This window comes from Zootoca vivipara, chromosome 12 (genome assembly GCF_965207765.1).
Source record: "Zootoca vivipara chromosome 12, rZooViv2.hap1.1, whole genome shotgun sequence".
In the NCBI taxonomy this organism is placed as follows: Eukaryota; Metazoa; Chordata; class Lepidosauria; order Squamata; family Lacertidae; genus Zootoca; species Zootoca vivipara.
The window spans coordinates 42,815,105-42,837,142 of NC_142595.1; the positions used below are offsets into that span (position 1 = coordinate 42,815,105).

Genomic DNA, 22,038 nt, shown 5'->3' on the forward strand with positions numbered 1-22,038 from the left:
CACAAGATGCACTTTTTCCCTCCTAAAAAGTAAGAGGAAATGTCTGTGCGTCTTATGGAGTGAATGTGTGGTCCCTGGAGCCGAATTGCCCAGGGGCGAAAGGCAGATCGTGCTTTTTCATTTTTAGAAAGAGCTAAAGGCTAACAAGAGGGAAAGAGAGCTTTTAAAGGAGCCCGCTCAGCAGCTGATTGCAAGAGATCGGGTGTGGGAGATAAGGGAGCTAGCTCCCTTCCCTTCCTGGCCCGCCCAGGCCCCTTGCCCAGGCCTCTATTGTTGTCTGCAGAGGCAGGCTGTTTGTTTCCCCAGCGACATGTGACTGGCTGATTAGATAGTCTGGAAACTGTAGAAATGGGTCCCTTTCCTTTCCTAGAGAAGCTGCAGAACTGTGAGTTGAACCCCATAAAAACAGGATTTTTTCCTTTGCAAGGTAAGCTCAACAACTTTGAGCTGATCCTCAAAAAATGGAACTTTCCCCCTTTGCAAAAAAGATGCACAAGTGTGAGTTGACCCCCCCCCCAAAACGGGGCTTTCCCCATTTGCAAAAAAACTTTGACCTGATCCTCAAAAAAATGGAGCTTTCCCCCTTTGCTAAAGAATCTTCCTCAAATATTTTTTTTTGGGGGGGGCACACAAAGGAACCTAGGCCTCTAGAAGTTGGCTGCTATGCCTAGGACAATTCAAGAAAGCAAAAAAAAATATTTCTTGCTTTCCTCCTCTAAAAAACTAGGTGCGTCCTATGGTCAGGTGTGTCCTATGGAGCGAAAAAAAATACGGTATTTTCCTCCCCTCTCTGAGATCTTAGCTCTCAGTGGTGGTGGACCTAGCTCAATGTGGCTCTGCCATTGGTAACGGGGGGAACCCAGACCCTTCAGCAAAATAGGTGTGGACTCCTCCAAAATGTACTTTCTCTACAATATGCTGAAAGCTGTCGGTTTCACTTTTGTGTAGGCATCTGAAAGTGAAGCTGGGTCAAATTCCCTCTCCCTTCTTCAGGGGGACCATTAGTTTCCTTCAAAAGTGTACAGTGGCACTCAAACGTTTTGGCTCCCGAACAAATGGGCTCCCAATCGCCGCAAACCCGGAAGTAAGTATTCCGGTTTCCGGAGCGTTTTTCGGAAGCCGAACTTCCAACGCGGCTTCTGCTTGAGTGCAGGAAGCTCCTGCAGCTCCTGTAGCCAATCGGAAGCCGCATTTTGGTTTCCGAACGGTTTCGGGAGTCAAACGGACTCCCAGAAAAAGATTCAGTTCGAGAACCAAGGTACCACTATATGTGTGTGGCAGCTTTTGGCAATGCCAGCAAATTTCAGGTATTTTCAATTTACCTTAAAAACAAGGTGGCCAAAGCCGCCGCCTCCTCCTCCTCCTCCTCCTCCTCCTCCTCCTCCTCCTCCTCCTCCTCCTCCAGACAAACATAACAAAACCTGGCTGCTGCTTGAAGGCCGCATTCCTGGGACAGAATGCCCTGGGGAATGATGCTGAGTCACACAGCCAGTCCTAGGAATGTGGACAGAGCAGCCAAGCTGCCACTTGAACTGACCCAGTCCTACCGTTGGACACAGATGGCAAGTCTGTGGGGCAGCACCAACAGTACCCCCAGAGACCTCTCCCCTTCCTCTCTGTTGTCACACAGCTGGACCTGGGCTTCATATTCTGGCATACTGTTGCAAGTGCAGTAGAGTTGAATTCATATAAAGTGGTACCTCAGTTTACAAACACAGGTGGTTCCGGAAGTCTGTACTTAACCTGAAGAATACTTAACCTGAAGCAAACTATCCCATTGAAAGTAATGGAAAGTGGATTAATCCATTCCAGAAGGTCCTTGGAGTACTTAAAACTGAAGCGTACTTAACCTGAAGCGAACTTTCCCATTGAAAGTAATGGAAAGTGGATTAACCTGTTCCAGACGGGTCCACGGAGTACTCAACCTGAAGCGTACTTAACCCGAGGCATGAGTGTAATTGGTTCCGGAAGTCTGTACTTAACCTGAAGCGTACTTAACTTGAAGCGAAGTGGATTAATCCGTTCCAGACGGGTCCACGGAGTACTTAAACTGAAAATACTCAAACCGAGGTGTACTTAAACTGAGGTATGACTGTACAACTTCCAGTGTGGCTAGTGTCAGACTAGGACCTGGGAGATCAGGGTTCAAATCCTGCTCAGAGATGAAGCGTGATCTTGGGCCAGACACATTCTCCCAGCTAAGTTTACTGCACACATTTGTGGTGAGAAACATTTATGTCTCCTTGAGCTCCTTGCAGGAAAGGTGGGATATAAATGAAAATAAAATAAAATATTCAAAACTATCGCCAGTCGGCTGCTGGAGTCGGAGGCGCCATCTTATCCTTCTCCTCAGCCAGCCAGATGTCTTCGGTCGGCCCTGCATTCCAAACAGCGCTGTGGCTTTTTAAATACTGTATTTTTCCATGTATAAGACGCTCCTTTGTATATAATGCCCCCTATTTGGGGGTACTCCAAATCAAGAAAACACCCTCAGCACTATCCGTGTATAAGACGAGCCTCAATTTTAAACCTAATTTTTTGGTTAAAAAAAAAAACCTAGTCTTATACATGGAAAAATACGGTAGTTGTTTTTAAGAAAGATGGACTGCATGTTTAAGATGAGTCCAGAAAAGGCGGATGGGAGGTTAATTCAGTCACAGAGGGACATTCTCCACCCCCCAAGTCATTCTGCGAAAGTACTGAAGCAGCTGGTTTAAACACTGTGACTCAGCATTAGCTGAAACCCATGACTCAGAATAGACCCATTTCAATGCAGGAACATGACTAATGTAAGCCCATTGAATTAAATGGCTCTAATCTAAGCATGCCTTTGTTGGAGACAACTTTCAACACATGGTTTGGTGGCCAGCATTGCAAGTCATACAGTGGTCCAGAGGAGTTTCTCCCTTAGGCACAAATCGGGTCCTCACTAAGAAGAGGGCATGTGTTGCGGTGGGCCCCGGCAATCAGGCCTAGGTGTTGGGGGGGGGTGCATTGGAGCAGCTAAGACACCCTGTTAGTGGTCCTTCTAACAGGGAGGAATTGGGCTGTGGGCTTGCCAGTCAAAGTACAGTCATAGCTCGGTTTAAGTACGCTTCGGTTTGAGTACTTTCAGTTTAAGTACTCCGCGAACCCGTCTGGAACGGATTAATCCACTTTCCATTACTTTCAATGGGGAAGTTCACTTCTGGTTAAGTTCGCTTCAGGTTAAGTACGGACTTCCAGAACCAATTACACTCATACTTTGGGTTAAGTACGCTTCAGGTTGAGTACTCCGCGGACCCGCCTGGAACGAATTAATCCACTTTCCATTACTTTCAATGGGAAAGTTCACTTCTGGTTAAGTTCACTTCAGGTTAAGTACGGACTTCCAGAACCAATTACACTCATACTTTGGGTTAAGTACGCTTCAGGTTGAGTACTCCGCGGACCCGCCTGGAACGGATTAATCCACTTTCCATTACTTTCAATGGGAAAGTTCGCTTCAGGTTAAGTACGCTTCAGGTTAAGTACAGACTTCCGGAACCAATTGTGTACTTAAACTGAGGTACCACTGTAGTTAGAAGGACCACTATTTAATCTGCTGCACGTGACCCTGAGCTTCTCCTTTGGGTCTCAGTGCACCAGAACACCATAGAATCATAGAGTTGGAAGAGACGACAAGGGCCATCCAGTCCAACCCCCTGCCAAGCAGGAAACACCATCAAAGCATTCTTGACATATGGCTGTCAAGCCTCTGCTTAAAGACCTCCAAAGAAGGAGACTCCACCACACTCCTTGGTAGCAAATCCCACTGCCGAACAGCTCTTACTGTCAGGAAGTTCTTCCTAATGTTTAGGTGGAATCTTCTTTCTTGAAGTTTGAATCCATTGCTCCGTGTCCGCTTCTCTGGAGTAGCAGAAAACAACCTTTCTCCCTCCTCCATATGACATCCTTTTATATATTTGAACATGGCTATCATATCACCCCTTAACCTTCTCTTCTCCAGGCTAAACATGCCCAGCTCCCTAAGCCGTTCCTCATAAGGCATCGTTTCCAGGCCTTTGACCATTTTGGTTGCCCTCTTCTGGACACGTTCCAGCTTGTCAGTATCCTTCTTGAACTGTGGTGCCCAGAACTGGACACAGTACTCCAGGTGAGGTCTGTAAAATGCAACACCATCAAAACAATCTCTTTTCATGATGGGAGGATCTAGGCTTTCCCTCTGTGAAATGTGATTTGCGGGGGAAGTGGGTTCATTTGATTTTAACAACACACAATAGCAAGAATAATAACGTGAAGCTAGAGAGAGAGAGAGGCTACTTTGGAGCCTGTGGTTTTCTAGCTACAGTCAAACCTTGGATCCCGAACACCTCCATTTTGGAATGGTTTGGCTCCCATACGCCGAAAACCCAGAAGTAAATGCTGCGGTTTCTAAACGTTTTTCAGAAGCTGAACGCCCGACGCGGCTTCCGCTTGAGTGCAGGAAGCTTCTGCAACCAATCGGAAGCCGCACCTCGGTTGTTGAACATTTCGGAAGCCGAACGGGCATCCGGAATGGATTACGTTTGACAACCAAGGTTTGACTGTATTACTGGGTTTCATCAGCCCTAACAACTGGCCATGCTGGCTGTGGGGTCTGTGTGTGTGACAGAAGGAGTTCAACTAGATCGGGAAGGAGTCCAGGTTCCTCGCACCTGGTTCAGGGGTCTCTGCATCAAGATCGCCACTCTGAAATGGCTCTGGAAATGAAGAGGCAGCCCCCGGAGACGAAACAACGCCATGCTGTATCCTTCCTATCAGGTAACAATCTGGCTCCTACGTTCTGAAGCAACTGTTCCAGACACCTGGAAGTCAGAGTGCAGTTTCCAGACTCAGTAGCATGTGCTACAGTGATATAATCCGGATGTTATGAATATCTGAATGACTGTTGCCACGTATGTGTGTTTGGACTGGGGTGGCAATGACGCCATTCTCTCCCCCGCCCACCCCAACCATAAAAAATGTTTTGGGCCACAGCTGCCCCAAAGTACTCTTCCTAAAGTGTGCGTGTGCGTGTGTGTGTGTGTGTGGGGAGAAATCCTTTAATCCATGGGGATTTTCTGCAGAAAGTGCATTACTTACCTGTGGTTTAAAAGCACCAGTGGGAGATGAGGAAGATGAAGCTGTTGATGGTGAAGAAGGACCCGCCAACAGCCAACATCCTTTCCCATCTGGCACCTAAGTAGACAAGGGAAAAATAGCTGTTGGCTACAGAGTACAATGAAAACTTGCCACATTTTGCTGAGTAGGTCGGGTGCCATTTTTCCAGAATCAGATAAGGCTTCGTAATTCCGGTTTCGCCCTCAGAATGCCTATTAGTCATTTTGGCAGACTCCTATCAGTGAGATTGTTATCGAAGTGCTCCGTGTGATTCATTGTTCCTATCTAATCCTGATCTCAAAACCTGAGAGTTACGTGAGCATGAGAGATAGCATTCCGTCAGACACATGCTTTCCCCAAAGACTGCCTGAGAAATTCAAGCAGCAGAAGGGAAGCGTTTATGAGGAATTACGGTTTGGGAGGAGCTACTCCATCCTCCTGGATGGAACATGGTCACCTGCTCTGCTCCTGGGTCTGATCTGGGGAGGGTAGGTTGTTTTTCGGGAGGCCAAAACCACCACTGGCATTAGTAAGGGAGGAGGGTAAATGCATCATTAGTGTATATGGATATGAATATTATTATTTAGGAATTAAGATTGCCGGAAGAAATATCAACAACCTCAGATATGCAGATGACACAACCTTAATGGCAGAAAGTGAGGAGGAATTAAAGAACCTTTTAATGAGGGTGAAAGAGGAGAGCGCAAAATATGGTCTGAAGCTCAACATCAAAAAAACCAAGATCATGGCCACTGGTCCCATCACCTCCTGGCAAATAGAAGGGGAAGAAATGGAGGCAGTGAGAGATTTTACTTTCTTGGGCTCCTTGATCACTGCAGATGGTGACAGCAGTCACGAAATTAAAAGACGCCTGCTTCTTGGGAGAAAAGCAATGACAAACCTAGACAGCATATTAAAAAGCAGAGACATCACCTCGCTGAATGTACTCATCCAGGATACAAGAGCGAAAACTGTGGTAAATGAATTGACCATACACTGTTCTTTTCCTCACCTCACAACAACCTTGCAAAGTAGGTCAGGCTTAGAGTTAGTGCATATCCTACAACGTTTCTCCAATGAAAATATGGACATCCTAAGGAAAATTGGGACTTTCCTGGATCAAATCAGAAATCAGGATGGCTTCTCTGAATCAGGGACATCCCTGAAAAATAGGGAATGGCTGGATAAGGGATTTGAACCTGTATATCACAAGTCCTACTCTAGGGGTCAGGCAAAAACTTTCTGGCTTCACAGGCCAGGTCTTTATCAGTATCGGCCTTATGGGTCTAATTTGACACGTGGAATTTGATTTTCCTCACAGTGTGATTTCTGCAATTCACTACTTTTATGCTGTACAACAGCCATAGGTAAAATTGTCCCTCCAGATGTTTTGAGACTACAATTCCCATCATTTCTGACCACTGGTCCTGTTAGCTAGGGATGACGGGAGTTGTAGTCCAAAACAGCTGGAGGGCACCAGGTTGGGGAAGTTGGCTCTAAGAGTTGAACAAAAGAAAAGAGTTCTTCTCTAGAGACACTCTTGTCTTCTCCACATCAATAACTCATCGTGGATATGTTGGAATGTTACCTGCAGATGATGCTGGCTGTGGACCAACATGCAGGAAAACTGAGAGAGAGAAATAAAAAGGAGGCATGAAGCATCTTAAATAGGCCTGGAAGTTTGAACTGATTTGATTTGAAGATTATTTACATGTTACAGTGGTACCTCTGGTTGCGAACGGGATCCGTTCCGGAGACCCGTTCTCAACATGAAAAGGCCACACCCTGAAGCACTGCGTCTGCGCATGCGTGTGACGCAATTTGGCGCTTCTGCGCATGCGCAAAGCGTGATTTAGCACTTCTGTGCATGTGCGCGTGCTGAACCGGGAAATAACCCGTTCCGGGACTTCCGGGTTCGGCGCGTCTGTAACCTGAAAATACACATCCTGAAGCGGATGTAACATGAGGTATGACTGTATATTTATCTCAAGGGAGCACATGTAAGGTTCATTGGTAGGCTCCCATCCAAGCACTGACCAGACTCTGAGACCTGCATAACTTCAGGAACGCTGCGGCATCATATCCCTATGCATTATTTAGCCCCCACAAAACAAAACTACCGTATGTTGTCAACATTACGGGGGGAAATATCATTATAGTGAAGAGCATAAAATGAACAAAAATCACATTCATGAAATAAGTAAAAAACGCATCACAAATCAGTAGGTCTGATAAATTAAATGTCAAGTATGCTGGATCACGCTCAGCCCCGCAGGAAAGCTGGACAAGTTTTGATGACGCTGGAGGTGTCTGCCTGATGTTCTCTGGAAAGGCACTTCGAAAGGGCAGGTATTACCACACTCAGATGCCCTTTTCTCAGCGCATGTAAGATGACCCTCGTGAGCATAAGGCACTACTAAGAGGGCCTCTCCCAAGTATCAAAGTGACTGGACATAATACAGGAATGGTCCGACTGAGTAGTTCAACTTTGCAGGCTTTGGCCGCACCATATGGGCTACGGTGTTGCGAATTAAAGAGTGTTAAAAGCACACACCCAAGTTTTATCCACCAAGGCAATCCTTACACACTTTTGCCCTGATGTTCCTAAAAAAGAAGAGACCTCTAGCCAGGCTCTCGATTTTTTTTAGGAGGGATGAGCAAATCTCCCACAGTGCCCTCTTATGAACTCTCTTTCTCCTCCTTTATGGGAAGAGGGTGTCTCTCAGTGGGCTCTCTTCCTCCCTCAGTCTGCCCAAAATCACTGCTGCCCATTCCAGTTGCCTCTGAGCCTCATCCACACAACCACCAAGAGGGGAAGCATGAGGCAGTGGGAGGCGCTGTTGTCAACCCCTCACTGCTTTTGCTTGCTTGTACTGTACAGAGATAGTGGGTGAACACAGGCCGTGATAGCAAGCAGAGGACGGCCAGGTATGCTGAGCCCTCTGGAGAATGTCAAGTGTAAGAGGCTCCATAGCTCTCTCGCTCTCGCTCTCTCTGTGTGTGTTTATTATTCTGACAGAAAAGACGCCGAGGGTAGAAATAGCAGACTTGTATATTTGCATATACACCATGACATAGTCCAGGATGAGGGATGAGCTGCTTCTCATTACTCAGCTGTTAAGTTCTGCTTCCCACATTTCCACATCTGTTTCTAGCTCCCCCCCCAAGTCCTCATGAAATTTCAGCAGTATTTTAGTTTCTCTTAATTTGCAGCGTTTTCTGTATCCAATTAGCTTAATATGCCTATTTGTGGGAAACGGTTTTCAATAATATGATGCATTTTGCATGATTTCCCCCCTCCATCCATGTACATTTTTATGAATTAAGAAGAGGAGGAGGAGGAGGAGGAGGAGTTTGGATTTGATTTCCCGCTTTATCACTACTGGAAGGAGTCTCAAAGTGGCTAACGTTCTCCTTTCCCTTCCTCCGCCACAACAAACACTCTGTGAGGTGAGTGGGTGTGAGAGACTTCAGAGAAGAAGTGTGACTAGCTCAAGGTCACCCAGCAGCTGCATGTGGAGGAGCGGAGACTCGAACCTGGTTCTCCAGATTACGAGTCTACCGCTCTTAACCACTACACCACACTGCACACCATACTGCACGCATGTACTTTTGCACACGTAGCTTGGCTGGAGAACTGTGCTACAAAATTTGGAAAATGTGAATTTTGAAGGACGGTTGCATTTCTGTTTCGTGTCTTTTTTTGAACATGTGAATTAGGTCAGTTCACCTATTAACATGAATTGAATTAAAATTCTCAGCTATCCCTAGTGAGAATGTAACTGAGAAGTCTGTTTGCCCTCCTCCTCCTCGGGCAGGCGGGCACTGTATCTCACTTGTGAACTGGCCTCTAGCAGGCTGGATCTTCCTCCTGCTGCCGTAATGGCCAATTTAGGGGGCAGGAATTTAGGGAGCGTTCTGCTGGGCGCAGTGCCAACTGGCCAGTAGTGGCACTCGACGCCACGCCCAGGGAAAACTTAAATATCCGGCCTGCAGGGCCATGATATGGTGCATGCACACCACTTGAATGGCAATGCCCATCAACTTGGGGAGTGGCCCCCTTAAATATTTTGTTGGGGGGTCCAAAGACCCCTCACCCCCTAGGAGTTGGCCCCTAAGGGTCAGAGCGTGTTCTCAGCAATTGCTAGCCCTGAAGCCAGTTTAAAAATTTATCAAGATGATTCTTTTATTATGGATCAAAGCAGGAATTAAAACCCAGGAGAAAGGAGTGGTAGAAGAAGAGGTTGGGGAAGAAAGAAAATAGCAACATACCTAGCATGGGAACCAGAAGAATAACCTCCATGTTGAGAAGGATCTCTCTCCACCTGGATTGCACCTCCTTGGAAACTTGGTATTGCCAGTTTTTATATCACCCTTCCCCTCCAAGGCAGACCCTAAAAGAGTCTTCTACAGGAGGGCAGAGGAACATCAGTGAAGCCCATATTTGCATAATCGCCCAGAGGGGAAATGCAATCATAATTGGGGAAAGAGCCATTGGACCAAGGGACTTTGCTGTTTAAAATAGAAAATGGAAATAGGTCTGGCCAGAGGAGAGGAGTCAGCACTTGACCTACTAACTGCTTTCATAATTCCTGTTTTGTTTGTATGCGCAACACATGATCTGCTCCAGCCAGCAGAGATGCAAAGAGAAGAGGTTTTGTTGCAGGAGAGAATTGGAGCCAGTGCGAGGCTGGTGCATTGGGGCAAATGGGTCACTGCCCCACCAAACGTACCTTGCCGTTAGCCAGGCACCACCTTCCTGCCGCCTCAGTTCCAAACAATCAAGGGGGAGATCTATTTTTTGACAGAGGACTAACTCAGTCCGACGCTTCCAAACTCACTTGTTCCAGTCCAGAACACAACCCCCAGTCATATGACACATTTTTCCAGATTTCCAGATTTTTCTTGAGTGAGTGTGTGTGTGCATAGTACACAATAGTGAGACGGGTAACATAGTATTTGGTGGAAAGTGAACTGCTGCAGAATGCTAGCAACACTGAGTGTGATGAAGACAGGGCAGGCATTACTTTTAAAACTTTTTCATATACAATGAAAAAGGGGACTGAAGAGTGGATCACCAAATAGCAGCCAGGAATATGTCTCTGATTGCAGAATACTATCTGTATTTATTAGTATGCATTGTAAACTACCCTGGGATCTTTGATAAAGGGTGGTATACAAATTTTAATAATAATAATAATAATAATAATAATAATAATAATAATAATAGTTGTTGTTGTTGTTGTTGTTGTTGTTTAGTCGTGTCTGACTCTTCGTGACCCCATGGACCATAGCACGCCAGGCACTCCTGTCTTGCACTGCCTCCCACAGTTTGGTCAAACTCATGTTGGTAGCTTCGAGAACACTGTCCAACCATCTCATCCTTTGTTTGTCCCCTTCTCCTAGTGCCCTCAATCTTTTCCAGCATCAGGGTCTTTTCCAGAGAGTCTTCTCTTCTCATGAGGTGGCCAATGTATTGGAGCCTCAGCTTCAGGATCTGTCCTTCCAGTGAGCACTCAGGGCTGACACAACAATGCCTTGTCGTGGCGAAGGGGCTTGATTAACTCAGAGAAGCTATGAGCTATGCCATGCAGGGCCACCCAAGATGGACAGGTCATAGTGGAGAGTTTTGACTAAACGTGATCCACCTGGAGAAGGAACTGGCAAGCCACTCCAGTATCACTGCCAAGAAAACTCCATGGACATATAATAATAATAATAATAATAATAATAATAATAATAATACTTAAAAAGAATCCAGAAAGCGATGTGTTTGATTGATAGAGAGCATGCTAATTTCCCATCTAGTTTCATTGTAACTATTGTGGTACTGATTTTTCTTTCTTTGTTTTTTTGTTTTTTAGCAAAATGATTACAATAATGATGTAAAAAACAACAACCACGTTTTTTGAGGGAGTGAAATATATTTACAAATGCTGGTACTTTGTTAGTCCCTGGGCAAAAAAAATCCACTCCAAAATTATGTCCTACGGATTGTTCCCATCGGACCTATTGAAATTAGATCTTCCCTCAGCCAAAAGAACTATAATTCAAAAACTAGATAACTATGATTTCCATCAAAATATTATAACGGGAGGTGGAACATGTTCCCCGCTGAATCAAGGCATACAGCCCACACATCAGAGTCCATCGTACCTGTCTTTTCTTTCTGTCGCAGCCCACAGATTCGCCTTCACCAAAGCAAGATTTAATGTTTTCCCATCCAATGTCCTGGGGCACAGGTTTCCCAAAGGCCAAATCTCAGTTTTATGCACGTGTGACAACAGAACAATAGAATCCCTCTACCACATACTGTTCTGTTGCCCCTTGCATACGCCCGCTCGGACTAAAATCTTGTACCCTCTAATTCTGGAAATCACGGACAAACCGCTGGAGACCCAATTAACATACCTGCTGCAAGATGATGATACGACCAAAACATTACTTGTAGCAAGATATTTGATTTCAGTTCTCTCTTACAAAAAACAGCATAACTTACTTTACGACTACTGACACCAAGATACATCATTCAAGTAACCTTCTGAGCTGAGTAATGAAAAATGAAGGCCTGCAATGCACTAACGTTTTAACCATAGCTAAAAGCCCCACAAAACTACTTGAAACGTTTTAAAAATGTTGTACATAAGTTCCTTGTATGAGGGACTAATTTTGCCTGATTGTTCTGATTCTTTTATGTTTTTAATTTGTCTGATTGTTTTTATGTATGTCGGTTTTATACTGTTTTATTCTTGGTTGCAGTACATTATGGGCCTATGGCCGAAATAAAGTTATCTATCTATCTATCTATCTATCTATCTATCTATCTATCTATCTATCTATCTATCTATCTATCATCTATCTATCATCTATCTATCTATCTATCTACAAATGCTAGGGCTAATCTAGGTGTGCCAGACAGCCACTAATACTGAGAGGAGAATGTTGAAAGGAAAAGCACAAGTCTCAAAGCAAATGTCCCAAAGGGCGGAAGGACCTGAGTTGTTCTTGTTCTTGTTGCTGTTGTTTCTTTCCTCCAAAGATTTTTTTCAACTGATTAGGAATCTGCTTTTGATGCATTGGTTTTTTTCCCATTAAAAAAAGGGGGGGTCAGCATGTTAGAGCAGGGATCAGGAAACTGGCTGAAGCTGATGGAAATTGAAATTCAGCAACATTGCAGAGCCAGAATCTCCTCATTCCTGTGAAAGGTTTACACAACAAAATGATTTTGCGGAGCCATCAATTTACCTCCTCCCCTGAAACAATTGCTGCAGTATGGGATAAAGTCTGTAAAGACAGAGCAATCAAAATGATTTCCGCTGCAAATGCCATGCCCCAGAACTTGGTTTCCACCCCACAGCCCTCTGTTTGTGCTCTTTTGTGGAAGATGGATTCAGATTTTTCCTCCTGGTTATGTGATCTATGGGGAAAGCTGGCTCATTTGGTGAATGAATCCACAATCGGGTTGATGAACAGCTGAGGTCAGACTTCTGTCAGTTGGGCAAAGAGGACTATTGCAGTCACCTGAAGAGGAGACCTAAAAATGATTTTAAAAATAGCAAGAGATGAGAGGCTTCCCTGGATCATAACTTCAAGTCAAAGATGCAACCCAGACCAACCATTTCCCTCCCCAACTCTCAGTTTTGTGACACTTGAGGTGGAATGCTTTGGGAATGGGACCAGTTCGGACAAATAAATAATAGAGAGGTGGTGGGGCCCAGGCTAGTTTAGATATAACTATCCCTATAAGTCATGATCCTGAATCCATTGCCACACAGAAAGCCTCAGATGCAATGCCCCCACTCCCCGCAGCCTCCAGAGGTGGTGAGAAAGTGATCCTGGAATGTCATGGCCAATCAAGGAAGACAGCTCTGGGCTCAGTCAGGGATGGATAACCTGTTGCCATCCAGATGTTGCTGGACTTCAACAGCCAGCAAAGCCAATAGTCTGGGATGGTTGGAGCCATAGTCCAGCAGCAGTTCCTCATCTCTGCTCAAGTCTCAGAAGGTCTCAAGGCCATCATCACACATCTAACATCACAGTGGTTTTCAGTGAAACTGAATTATCTTAAACCAGGCATCCCCAAACTTCAGCCCTCCAGATGTTTTGGACTACAATTCCCATCTTCCCTGACCACTGGTCCTGTTAGCTAGGGATCATGGGAGTTGTAGGCCAAAACATCTGGAGGGCTGCAGTTTGGGGATGCCTGTCTTAAACCCTTACTTCAACCACAAAAAAATGTATTGGGCCACACCTGCTCCAAAGTACATGTCCGAAAGGAATTTTTTAGTCATTCTAAAGGAAATCCTTAAATCCACAGGGATTCACTTACCTGTGGTTTAAAAACACCAGTGGGAGATGAGGAAGATGAGGCTGTTGATGGTGAAGAAGGAGCCACCAATGGCCACCATCCGTTTCCAGCTGGGAAAGTTGACTAAGTTCCAGTTGACTAAGAAAAAGAGTTTCTGGTTACAGAGTGTAATGGAAAGATGCCACATTTCACCGAAGTTGGGTCCTCTTATTCAGAATCAGATAAGACTTTGTGGATATTGGTTTGGACCACCCAATGCTTCTTAGTCATTTTGGCAGACTCTCTGAGTGTTATTTCTACAGAATCTCACCATTTACCTTTCTTGTCAATTCCTGATCTCGCAACCAAATCTATGGAAGATAGGTTTGGAAGGGAGATAGCATTGCCCCATTCCCTGCTTTCCCATGGCCAGCTGGAAAAATCCAGTCAAAGGTTTGTGCATCTGTGATGGAAGGGAACCATTTCCAGTGGGCGTTGTCAGATGCAACTCAAGCAGCATGTCTGAGAAATAACTGTGTGGTAGAAGCTGCCCTCCTGGCTGGGCATTGGCTCTGCTCTCACATGTGATCTGTGGAGGAAGAGTGCTTCAAAACAAAGTGTGTTCTTTATCAACGAGAAGACAACAAGGAGCCGCCACCAGTGAAGAATTCCTTTTGTTAACTGCGCAATAAGATCTGCAACTTTAAGAACCTTTACTTCAGCTTGCATTTTCCTTCTCCCCCCGCCTCCCTTTTTCTTTGCATGTTGTGTCTTTTTTGTTTTTGGATTGTAAGTCTGAGGGCAGGGCCCATCTTAATATTGATCCCCCCCCTAAGCAGCCCTGAGAGCCTTTATTGGCTAAAGGCAGGTAAATAGATAAATTAGATGATAGATAGATAGATAGATAGATAGATAGATAGATAGATCCGGAGATTACCTGTGTGAACAATGGTGACAGAATTACTCTTCTTCGAAATAACTTTTCTTCCAAAAAGATGCACTACGTAGCCACACCTGAAGCTCCCCACATCTTTGGGTTCCATGATGCTCATGTTGTGAATGTAGATGTTGCCATATGGAGGCACAACTGATATTTCCTCTTTGTCGCTATAAAACTGGAACTCCTTGACTTCCTTTCTTTCAGGTGGAGCTGAGCACACAAGGCTGACATTATCTCCCAGGTTGTACTCAAGGAGGCTGGGGCTTGAAGAGAGGGAGGGGGCTTCCGGGGCTTCTGGGAAAGAAAGATAAACACCCAGGGTTGAGATTGCTTCGTGTAACACAGAGACAGCGGCGGCTAGCTAAACTCCTCCACCCTCAAGTATGCTTGCAATGGTTGGTTGGGTGGAGAGAGAGGGTGGGAAGAGAGAGAGAGATAGGGTGAGGGCAGGGAAGCATTTTTAGACATCAGATTTTAGGCTTGCAATGAAATAACTGAAGGGTGGAGGAGAAATGTGATTTAGTTCCCATTTAAAGGTGAACCTAACTGATTTGCACTTTCTAAAATGACAGAAAAACTAAAACACACTTCTCTGAATTTTTCAGTGCAGCTCTCTAGCCAAGGGATGTGTACAAAACTACATACATTAGGGCAAAGTGTGCCCAAAGATGCTGATAAAGACCAACATCTTGGGTCAGGATGTCGCTAGCACTCCATGCATCAGCACTGGTGACCACACACTTGGGGTGGTACCCTGTTTCTCATATTTTAAGACATACCCATAAAATAAGCCATAGCAGGATTTAAAGCATTCAAGGAATATAAGCCATACCCTGAAAATAAGACATAGTGATAGGCGCAGCAGCAATGCCAGCCGTGGCAGGAGGAGGAGGAAAAAAATAAGACATCCCTTGAAAATAAGCCATAGTGGGTTTTTTTGAGGAAAAAATAAATATAAGACATGTCTTATAATATGAGAAACACGGTAGACAGTGTTGGGTTCCATCTGGGTTCCACCATAACAAGCGTACTGGCAAGGCAGCTACGGCAATGGCTTGCCTCTCCAAAAGCGTACCAAGAAAAAGGTCTATCAGACTTGAGTGTTGAGCATGGTGCTTTATGGAAGTGAGCCGTGGGCAACTTACAGCCGTCAGCGGTGATGCTGTGTCAGGAGGATTTTGGGCAGGATAGAATTCCAAACAAAGATGTGCTCTCCCAAGCCCACATTCCCAGCATGTTCACACTCCTGTCTCAGAGTTGCACTAAAATGTTCCTATCCAGCTTTGTACATACGATGAAAGGGATCTGAGGGTTTTATTCAACGCTAGTACTACTCAGAATAGCTAATTAACACGGCTCATTGGGGCTCATTAAATAGTTGGCCACAACCCGGAAATCTGAATTTGAAGCTTAGCAGGGAAGAGTCAAAAGCAGCATTCAGGTTGCGCTTTGCTGCCCCTTAGTGGCTTTGGTGCTCCATTCCACATTTCCCCAACAAGTTTGGTTTCTTTTCACCAAAACTGATAACTAAGAATGAAAGTAATTGCCTAAACATTTTTTTATTTGGGCAGCCGGGAAACTTTCTGCGAACTCAGTTTTTCTTCTCTGCAGTAAAAAAATTGAAAATATAAAAAGGGATAATATTCAACTAAGTCATAGTGTGCAGAGGCCATTGTGCTCTTGGAGAGATTGTTCCAGTCAGAGAAGAACATATATATACAGCAGAGCTTCCTCCCCTCCATCATATTGACTGGGGACAACTTGCAGGCACAACACTTCTGCACTGTGTTTTTCTGCTGAAAATAGCCACCTGAAGCTATAATTTTCCCAAAATGTGGTGGTGGCTGTTTTGCTTTATTTTTGCAGCAAATGAGTGCATTTGCAATATGTTTGCTCAGTCTACACTTTCAGGGCTACAAAAGTACAAAAAATATCTTCCTTATAGCGTGTTAGATAACAGCAAGAGGTTTCCCCATCCGAAAGCTAATAGTGCTGAGACTGTTTCTAGGAAGGGAAAGATTAAGCTGATGGGTGTCACCTCCCACCCAAGGCATTTATTTTGTTCTTTATTTTAAAGCTGTGATTTGCTAATCATGCCATTTGTATTTTGCATAGTTATCCACCCCTACCCTGCCCTGAGCAAGGCTGTAGATTTCTAACACTGGGGTCCCCAAACTTTCTGGGTCCAGGCTCACATTGGGAAACGACAGTTTCTTAGTCATGAGCAACAAAAAAAAAGTATCGCATTTCACAGGGGAGGAATGGACAATGTCTAGACAACGTCTACCTCCCCCCCCCCAAAGCCATGCAAAATATCTACATACGTAGCAAAACAAATAAACCACAGACAAAAGAAACAGGCCACCGGCTAACAATGAGGGCACTCCCAACCAAACAACCCACTTAAAAAAGAAAGAACGATAAAATTGGGAGGGCATGGGCCCTTGTCAGTCATCAAGAGGGGTGTCAGAGGACATCAAATTGGGGACTCCAGGTGTAGCAAGTGGCAGTGGAGAAGAAAATTAATCGGACAGACCATCACTGAGGCTTCTCAGCATTGGAACAGACCACCAAAATCCCAGGAACTACCGTAGAAACCTACCTTTCACTTGAAGGGAGATGGAGTTGCTCCGTGTAGATGTGACCTCTGCATCAGCTTTCCCCATCCAGTAATCACAGCTGTAATTTCCCATCTTGCTCATTTCAGCCCTAAAAACCAGTCTGCCCTTTTGATAAGGGTCGGCAGCCATTTTGACAACCTGTTGCCCGTCCTGATCGAAGAACCTGTATCCCTCCACCGTCCCATTTGGGAAAGCTGAGCATATGAGCACCACCTTCTCGCCTTCAAAGTATTCAGGGTACTTTGGCTGTACCGAGAGTTCGGGGGGAGGGAGAGATCCTGGAAGAAAAGCAGAGGGATCTCAGTGGCAGGCACACAAGTGGAACCTGAAATGAACTGTCACAGAGTGGGGTGCTCTGTTTTAGCCTTGCCCTGTTCCAGGTTACTCCACCCCACCCCACATACTTTTAAAATTTATTCTGTGTGTTTCTGCAACCTGTGTTATTCAGTCCAGCTCTGTTTCAGGACTTTCTATCCCCTCCCCTCATAAATGATTTTTTTTTTTGTACAGTGGTACCTCGACTTACGAACGACTCGACAACCGAATTTTTTGACTTATGAATGGGGATAATGGCCGCGCACTTACGAATGTCTCGACATCCGAAAGCAAACCGCGGTGGTTTTAGATAGGGATTTTTCGACTTACGAATTTTTCCATTTTCAATGCATTCCTATGGGAAATCGTGTTTCCAATGGCGTTTTTCGACTTATGAATTTTTCGACCTACGAAAGTGCCTTCAGAATGGATTAAATTCATAAGTCGAGGCACCACTGTACTTCTGCAAACCTTGCAGTTTTCCCCAACCATGCCAGTAACTTTGCTCCTAAACTTGGGTGTGTGTTTCATTTTACCTACATAAGGATCCACCCTTGGAGGGTGACTTCGCTTTTGTAATACACAATGGTGTTGCAAAAGGGGTGGGAAAGGTGGCACTGGGATTTGTAAGTTTGCTACAGTTTGCTCCTGGAAAGTACCCACGTATAAGAGCGGAGTTACTACCATACTTGGGGGAACCACAAGTCAGCTGGAGGGGGGTGTTAGATTGCTAAACAATAGCACAAAACAGACAAGCATTCTCCTCTAGAGACACTCTGGTCTTCTCCACATCAGCAACTCACGGGGGAAGAAGTTGGAATGTTACCTGCAGGTGATGCTGGCTGCGGAACGAGATGCAGGAAAACTGAAAGAGAGAAATAAAAAGGAGGGATGGAACTGGTTAAATAGGCCTGGAAGTTTGAACTGATTTGATCTGAAGATTATTTAAAGGTAAAGGGACCCCTGACCATTAGGTCCATTAGGACGACTCTGGGGTTGCAGTGCTCATCTCGCTTTACTGGCTGAGGGAGCCGGCATACAGCTTCCGGGTCATGTGGCCAGCATGACTAAGCACTTCTAGCCACATGACCCGGAAGCTGTATGCCGGCTCTGTATGAACCAAAGCAGTGCACGGAAATGCTGTTTACCTTCCCTCCGGAGTTGTACCTATTTATCTACTTGCACTTTGACATGCTTTCAAACTGCTAGGTTGGCAGGAGCTGGAAATGAGCAACGGGAGCTCACCCCGTTGCGGGGATTCGAACCGCTGACCTTCTGATCGGCAAGCCCTAGGCTCTGTGGTTTAGACCACAGAGCCACCCTCACCACCTGAAGATTATTTACATGTTATATTTGTCTCAAGGGACCATATGTAAGGTAGGCTCCCATCCAAGCATTGACCAGACCTCTGACCTGCATAGCTTCAAGAAGGCTGCATGCAACAATATATTGCTTTAGACCTCAGGTCTTCAGCCAATGGGGCTGTACCCACAGATGAGCTGCACGGCCATGCCAGGCGGGTCACAACAAAACTGCCATCACCACGCAAACCCTTCAGTGCAACCTGGAGGCTGCAATCTTTTATTCCCCGTCTTATGTCTCACCTTCCAACTTCTTCCGATGCAAAACTGGAATGTGCATCTTCCAGGATGTGTTCCTGGGAGACTCACATGACATGCGCCTCTCAGGATATTGTGCAGTGTCTCCAAAGCATTCATTTTGGGGAGCTATGGCCCCGGGAAAAGTGCTTCTTTGAGGTGAGAGCGTGACAGATCACAACACCCAAAATGGCCACAGAGGTCGTGTGAGAAAATACGGGATGTGCCGCTTTTTCCAGGGCATTTGAAAGGTATGTTATGTGAGAGAGTTTCTTCCTCATTTTGCACCAGCCCAGCCTTGCTCCCACGTAGTGGAAACACACTGCCTGGCTTGAGAAGAGGCTATCTACCTGACTACTGCAGCCTCGCTGAATCTCATAAAGCTGGTTGTGGTGTGAAGCCTAGAAGCCACAGGACTCCTCTGCATAGAAAAGAAGCACCAGAATGACTGAAGCTGCTGCTGGTGAAACACTCAGGGAGGAATGAATCCAGGCAGCCCCAATTCTAGAGAGGAAGCCTTGCAATGTAAGGACTGCTATTCCAGGGCTTCTACTTGCTTGGAATAGAAGGACTGGGCTGGGGAAAATGGTGTGAGGATTCTAGCTGAACTTAATGGGCAAACATGCCTAAAATACTGGATAAGATGAAGTGTGTTTGTTTGTTTGTTTGTTTGTGTAGATATGTATGAACTCTACCTATGTTCAGTTCTGTTGAGGTTTTTATATCTCCTCCCCTCTCCACTTCTGCCTATATTACGTTCTGAGGGTGCTAAGAAAAAAATTAGATTCATTTTCTGTACATCTGAGTTCTGATACATGGAGAGGGCAGGTAGACCAGCAGTTGTGAGAAAGGGAAAGAAAGGCACCCACAGAAGGTAGCAAAAAGGAAACAAAACCTTCAGGAAAGGGAAAGGAAATGCAGCTGACCAGGGAGAGAGAACCATAGTTAACCGTAATTAAATTAACATGCAAATCCTACGCATGTCTACTCAGAAGTAAGGCCCATTTATTTTAATCGGACCTGTTCTCAAGTAAGTTTGCATCTTTAATATTTCAATGTTGATTTGGATTGAAGGTTAGTTTTATTTAGTTGCTATTAAAAAGAATTATAAAAAGGTGTTATTTAGCAAAAGAAAAAAGAAAAAAAAGTTTTTTGTTTGTTTGTAACAGATCTACAAGAATATGTTGCTTCAGTGTAGGAGAATCTGGGAAGTTTCCTCAAACTTCAACCAAGGAGCAACAAATAACAACTGCCGACTGTATTAGGTGCTGAGGGCGATGAACCTTCTCAGAAACCCTGTTCATTTTTATTTCAGGAAAGCTGATATTAGGAGAGGACCTAAACGACAGAGAGGTGATTTAAAGGCAGCAGTGAAGATGACACGAGATGGAAGAAAGTGAGCAAAGGAAGAAGGGGAATGAGAGGGAAATAAAAAGGCAATAATGAGCAGGTGAATTGAAGTAGAAGGCTGAAGTACAGAAAAGTTTGAGAAGGTAGAGAGAATGTAGAAAACAGTATGAGTGGAGAGGAAGAGGAAACAGGAAGATTGTGAAACGTGAGATGACAGTAAGTGACAACAGAGAAAGAACAGAAGAAGTGGAAAGTGAGAGGAGAGAAAAAACAAAGACAAAGCAGGCGATGAAGGACAGAGAGTGAAAGATGATAAGTAAAGAGAAAGATGACACCAGTTGACAGAAAAAGAAAGGAAATGATGAAATTGATAGAATTTATAGAATTGAATTCTGGTAACCGAATGCAAGCATAAATGCTGACAGACAATGACTTTCCCTCTTGCTCAATATAAGCCACAGCTTAACTCAGGAGAAAACCTCCAGAAATCAAAGAGAGGATACGACTAAGTATAAATAAGAAATGAACATGTGAAAGCTGGTCTCATGTTCCTGGCTGGGATTTTTCTGTCTGGACTTAAGATCATGTATTTGTTTGAAAAAATCATATACAGCCAACATTAAAGAAAATAAATCATCGTAGTGGTGAAAAACATAAAACAATAATAACATTTCATTCCTGAAATAAGTACAAATTGCATCAAAAATCAGTAGCTCAGATCAATTATACATCAATTTAGATCACACACACACACACACACACTCGCCTGGGCACACTGATGAGTTTTAAGCATGCAACTATACAAGGCACCACTGCCCAAACCCTTTTCCTCTGAGGCAGCTGAAGAAGAAGAGGAATAGGAGTTTGGATTTGATATGCCGCTTTATCACTTCCCGAAGGAGTCTCAAAACGGCTAACATTCTCCTTTCCCTTCCTCCCCTACAACAAACACTCTGTGAGGTGAGTGGGGCTGAGAGACTTCAGAGAAGTGTGACTAGCCCCAGGTCACCCAGCAGCTGCATGTGGAGGAGCGGAGACGCGAACCCGGTTCCCCAGATTACGAGTCTACCGCTCTTAACCACTACACCACACTGGCACACTGATGTGTTTATTGCTGCTGTTATCGCTGATTCTCACCAATGCTTCTCTATTCAGATATGGTAAGTGGACAGAACAGAGTAGAGAAAGTAGCAAGACATACCTAGCACAGGAATGAGAAGAACTTCCATGTTGAGAGGGGTCTCTCTCCACCTTGACCCCACCTCCTTAGAAACTCTCCTTAGATATCTCTAGCTTTGAATTTGATCTTCCCCCTCCAAGGCAGCCTCTACAAGAGTCTTCTACAGACAGTCACAAGAATAGGCAGAGAAGCACGTATTTTCACAATCACCTTACTGGGAAGTCTGAACCAATCTCGGCTGCTGGACCATGGGAACTTACTGCTCAAAAGAGAAACTGGAAATGGTTTGCCCAGATTGGAAGAGTCAGCAGACAGTATGAGCGGTCAGCCACTTTAGTATTTCCTGTTTTATTGCTACACCCAGCAAATTGGGTACTGCTCCACCAAGCTCAGCTTGCCATCAGCCAGCCCCCACCTTACTTCCAGCTGGCTGTCAACCTTTACCTCCTTAGTCGCAGTGTAGTTATCTCCATCTATTATTGGCCCTGGCTTCTCCAGCAATAGACTCTGACTCCACCTACTGTTGGTCTCCTTGCTTTCTGCCCTATCAGTCCCAATGGGCGCAGACCTTCACTGACTGAGACAGTACTACATACCAGCTGTAGATCCAGGGCATGTGAGAATGT

The 22,038-nt window shown here is 45.0% G+C and overlaps 1 protein-coding gene across 2 annotated transcripts; it reads right to left on the reverse strand.

Moving 5' to 3' along the window:
* Nucleotides 1-5,095: 5,095 nt before the first annotated feature.
* Nucleotides 5,096-21,637, reverse strand: LOC118078724 (immunoglobulin superfamily member 1-like). Of its 2 annotated transcripts, XM_035102717.3 has the most exons (6): nt 21,434-21,637; nt 18,111-18,149; nt 16,951-17,247; nt 14,346-14,642; nt 13,451-13,567; nt 11,035-12,655 (listed from the first exon to the last, which is right to left on the reverse strand). In XM_035102717.3, the coding sequence occupies exons 1-5, from the start codon at nt 21,459-21,461 to the stop codon at nt 13,458-13,460; spliced, it is 771 nt and encodes a 256-aa protein (XP_034958608.3). In that variant the 5' UTR covers nt 21,462-21,637; the 3' UTR covers nt 11,035-12,655; nt 13,451-13,457. The 2 variants fall into 2 exon arrangements, with proteins under 2 accessions (XP_088512179.1, XP_034958608.3); XM_088656053.1 differs by lacking the exons at nt 11,035-12,655; nt 13,451-13,567 and adding an exon at nt 5,096-5,199 and having other exon boundaries at nt 21,434-21,599.
* Nucleotides 21,638-22,038: the final 401 nt, after the last annotated feature.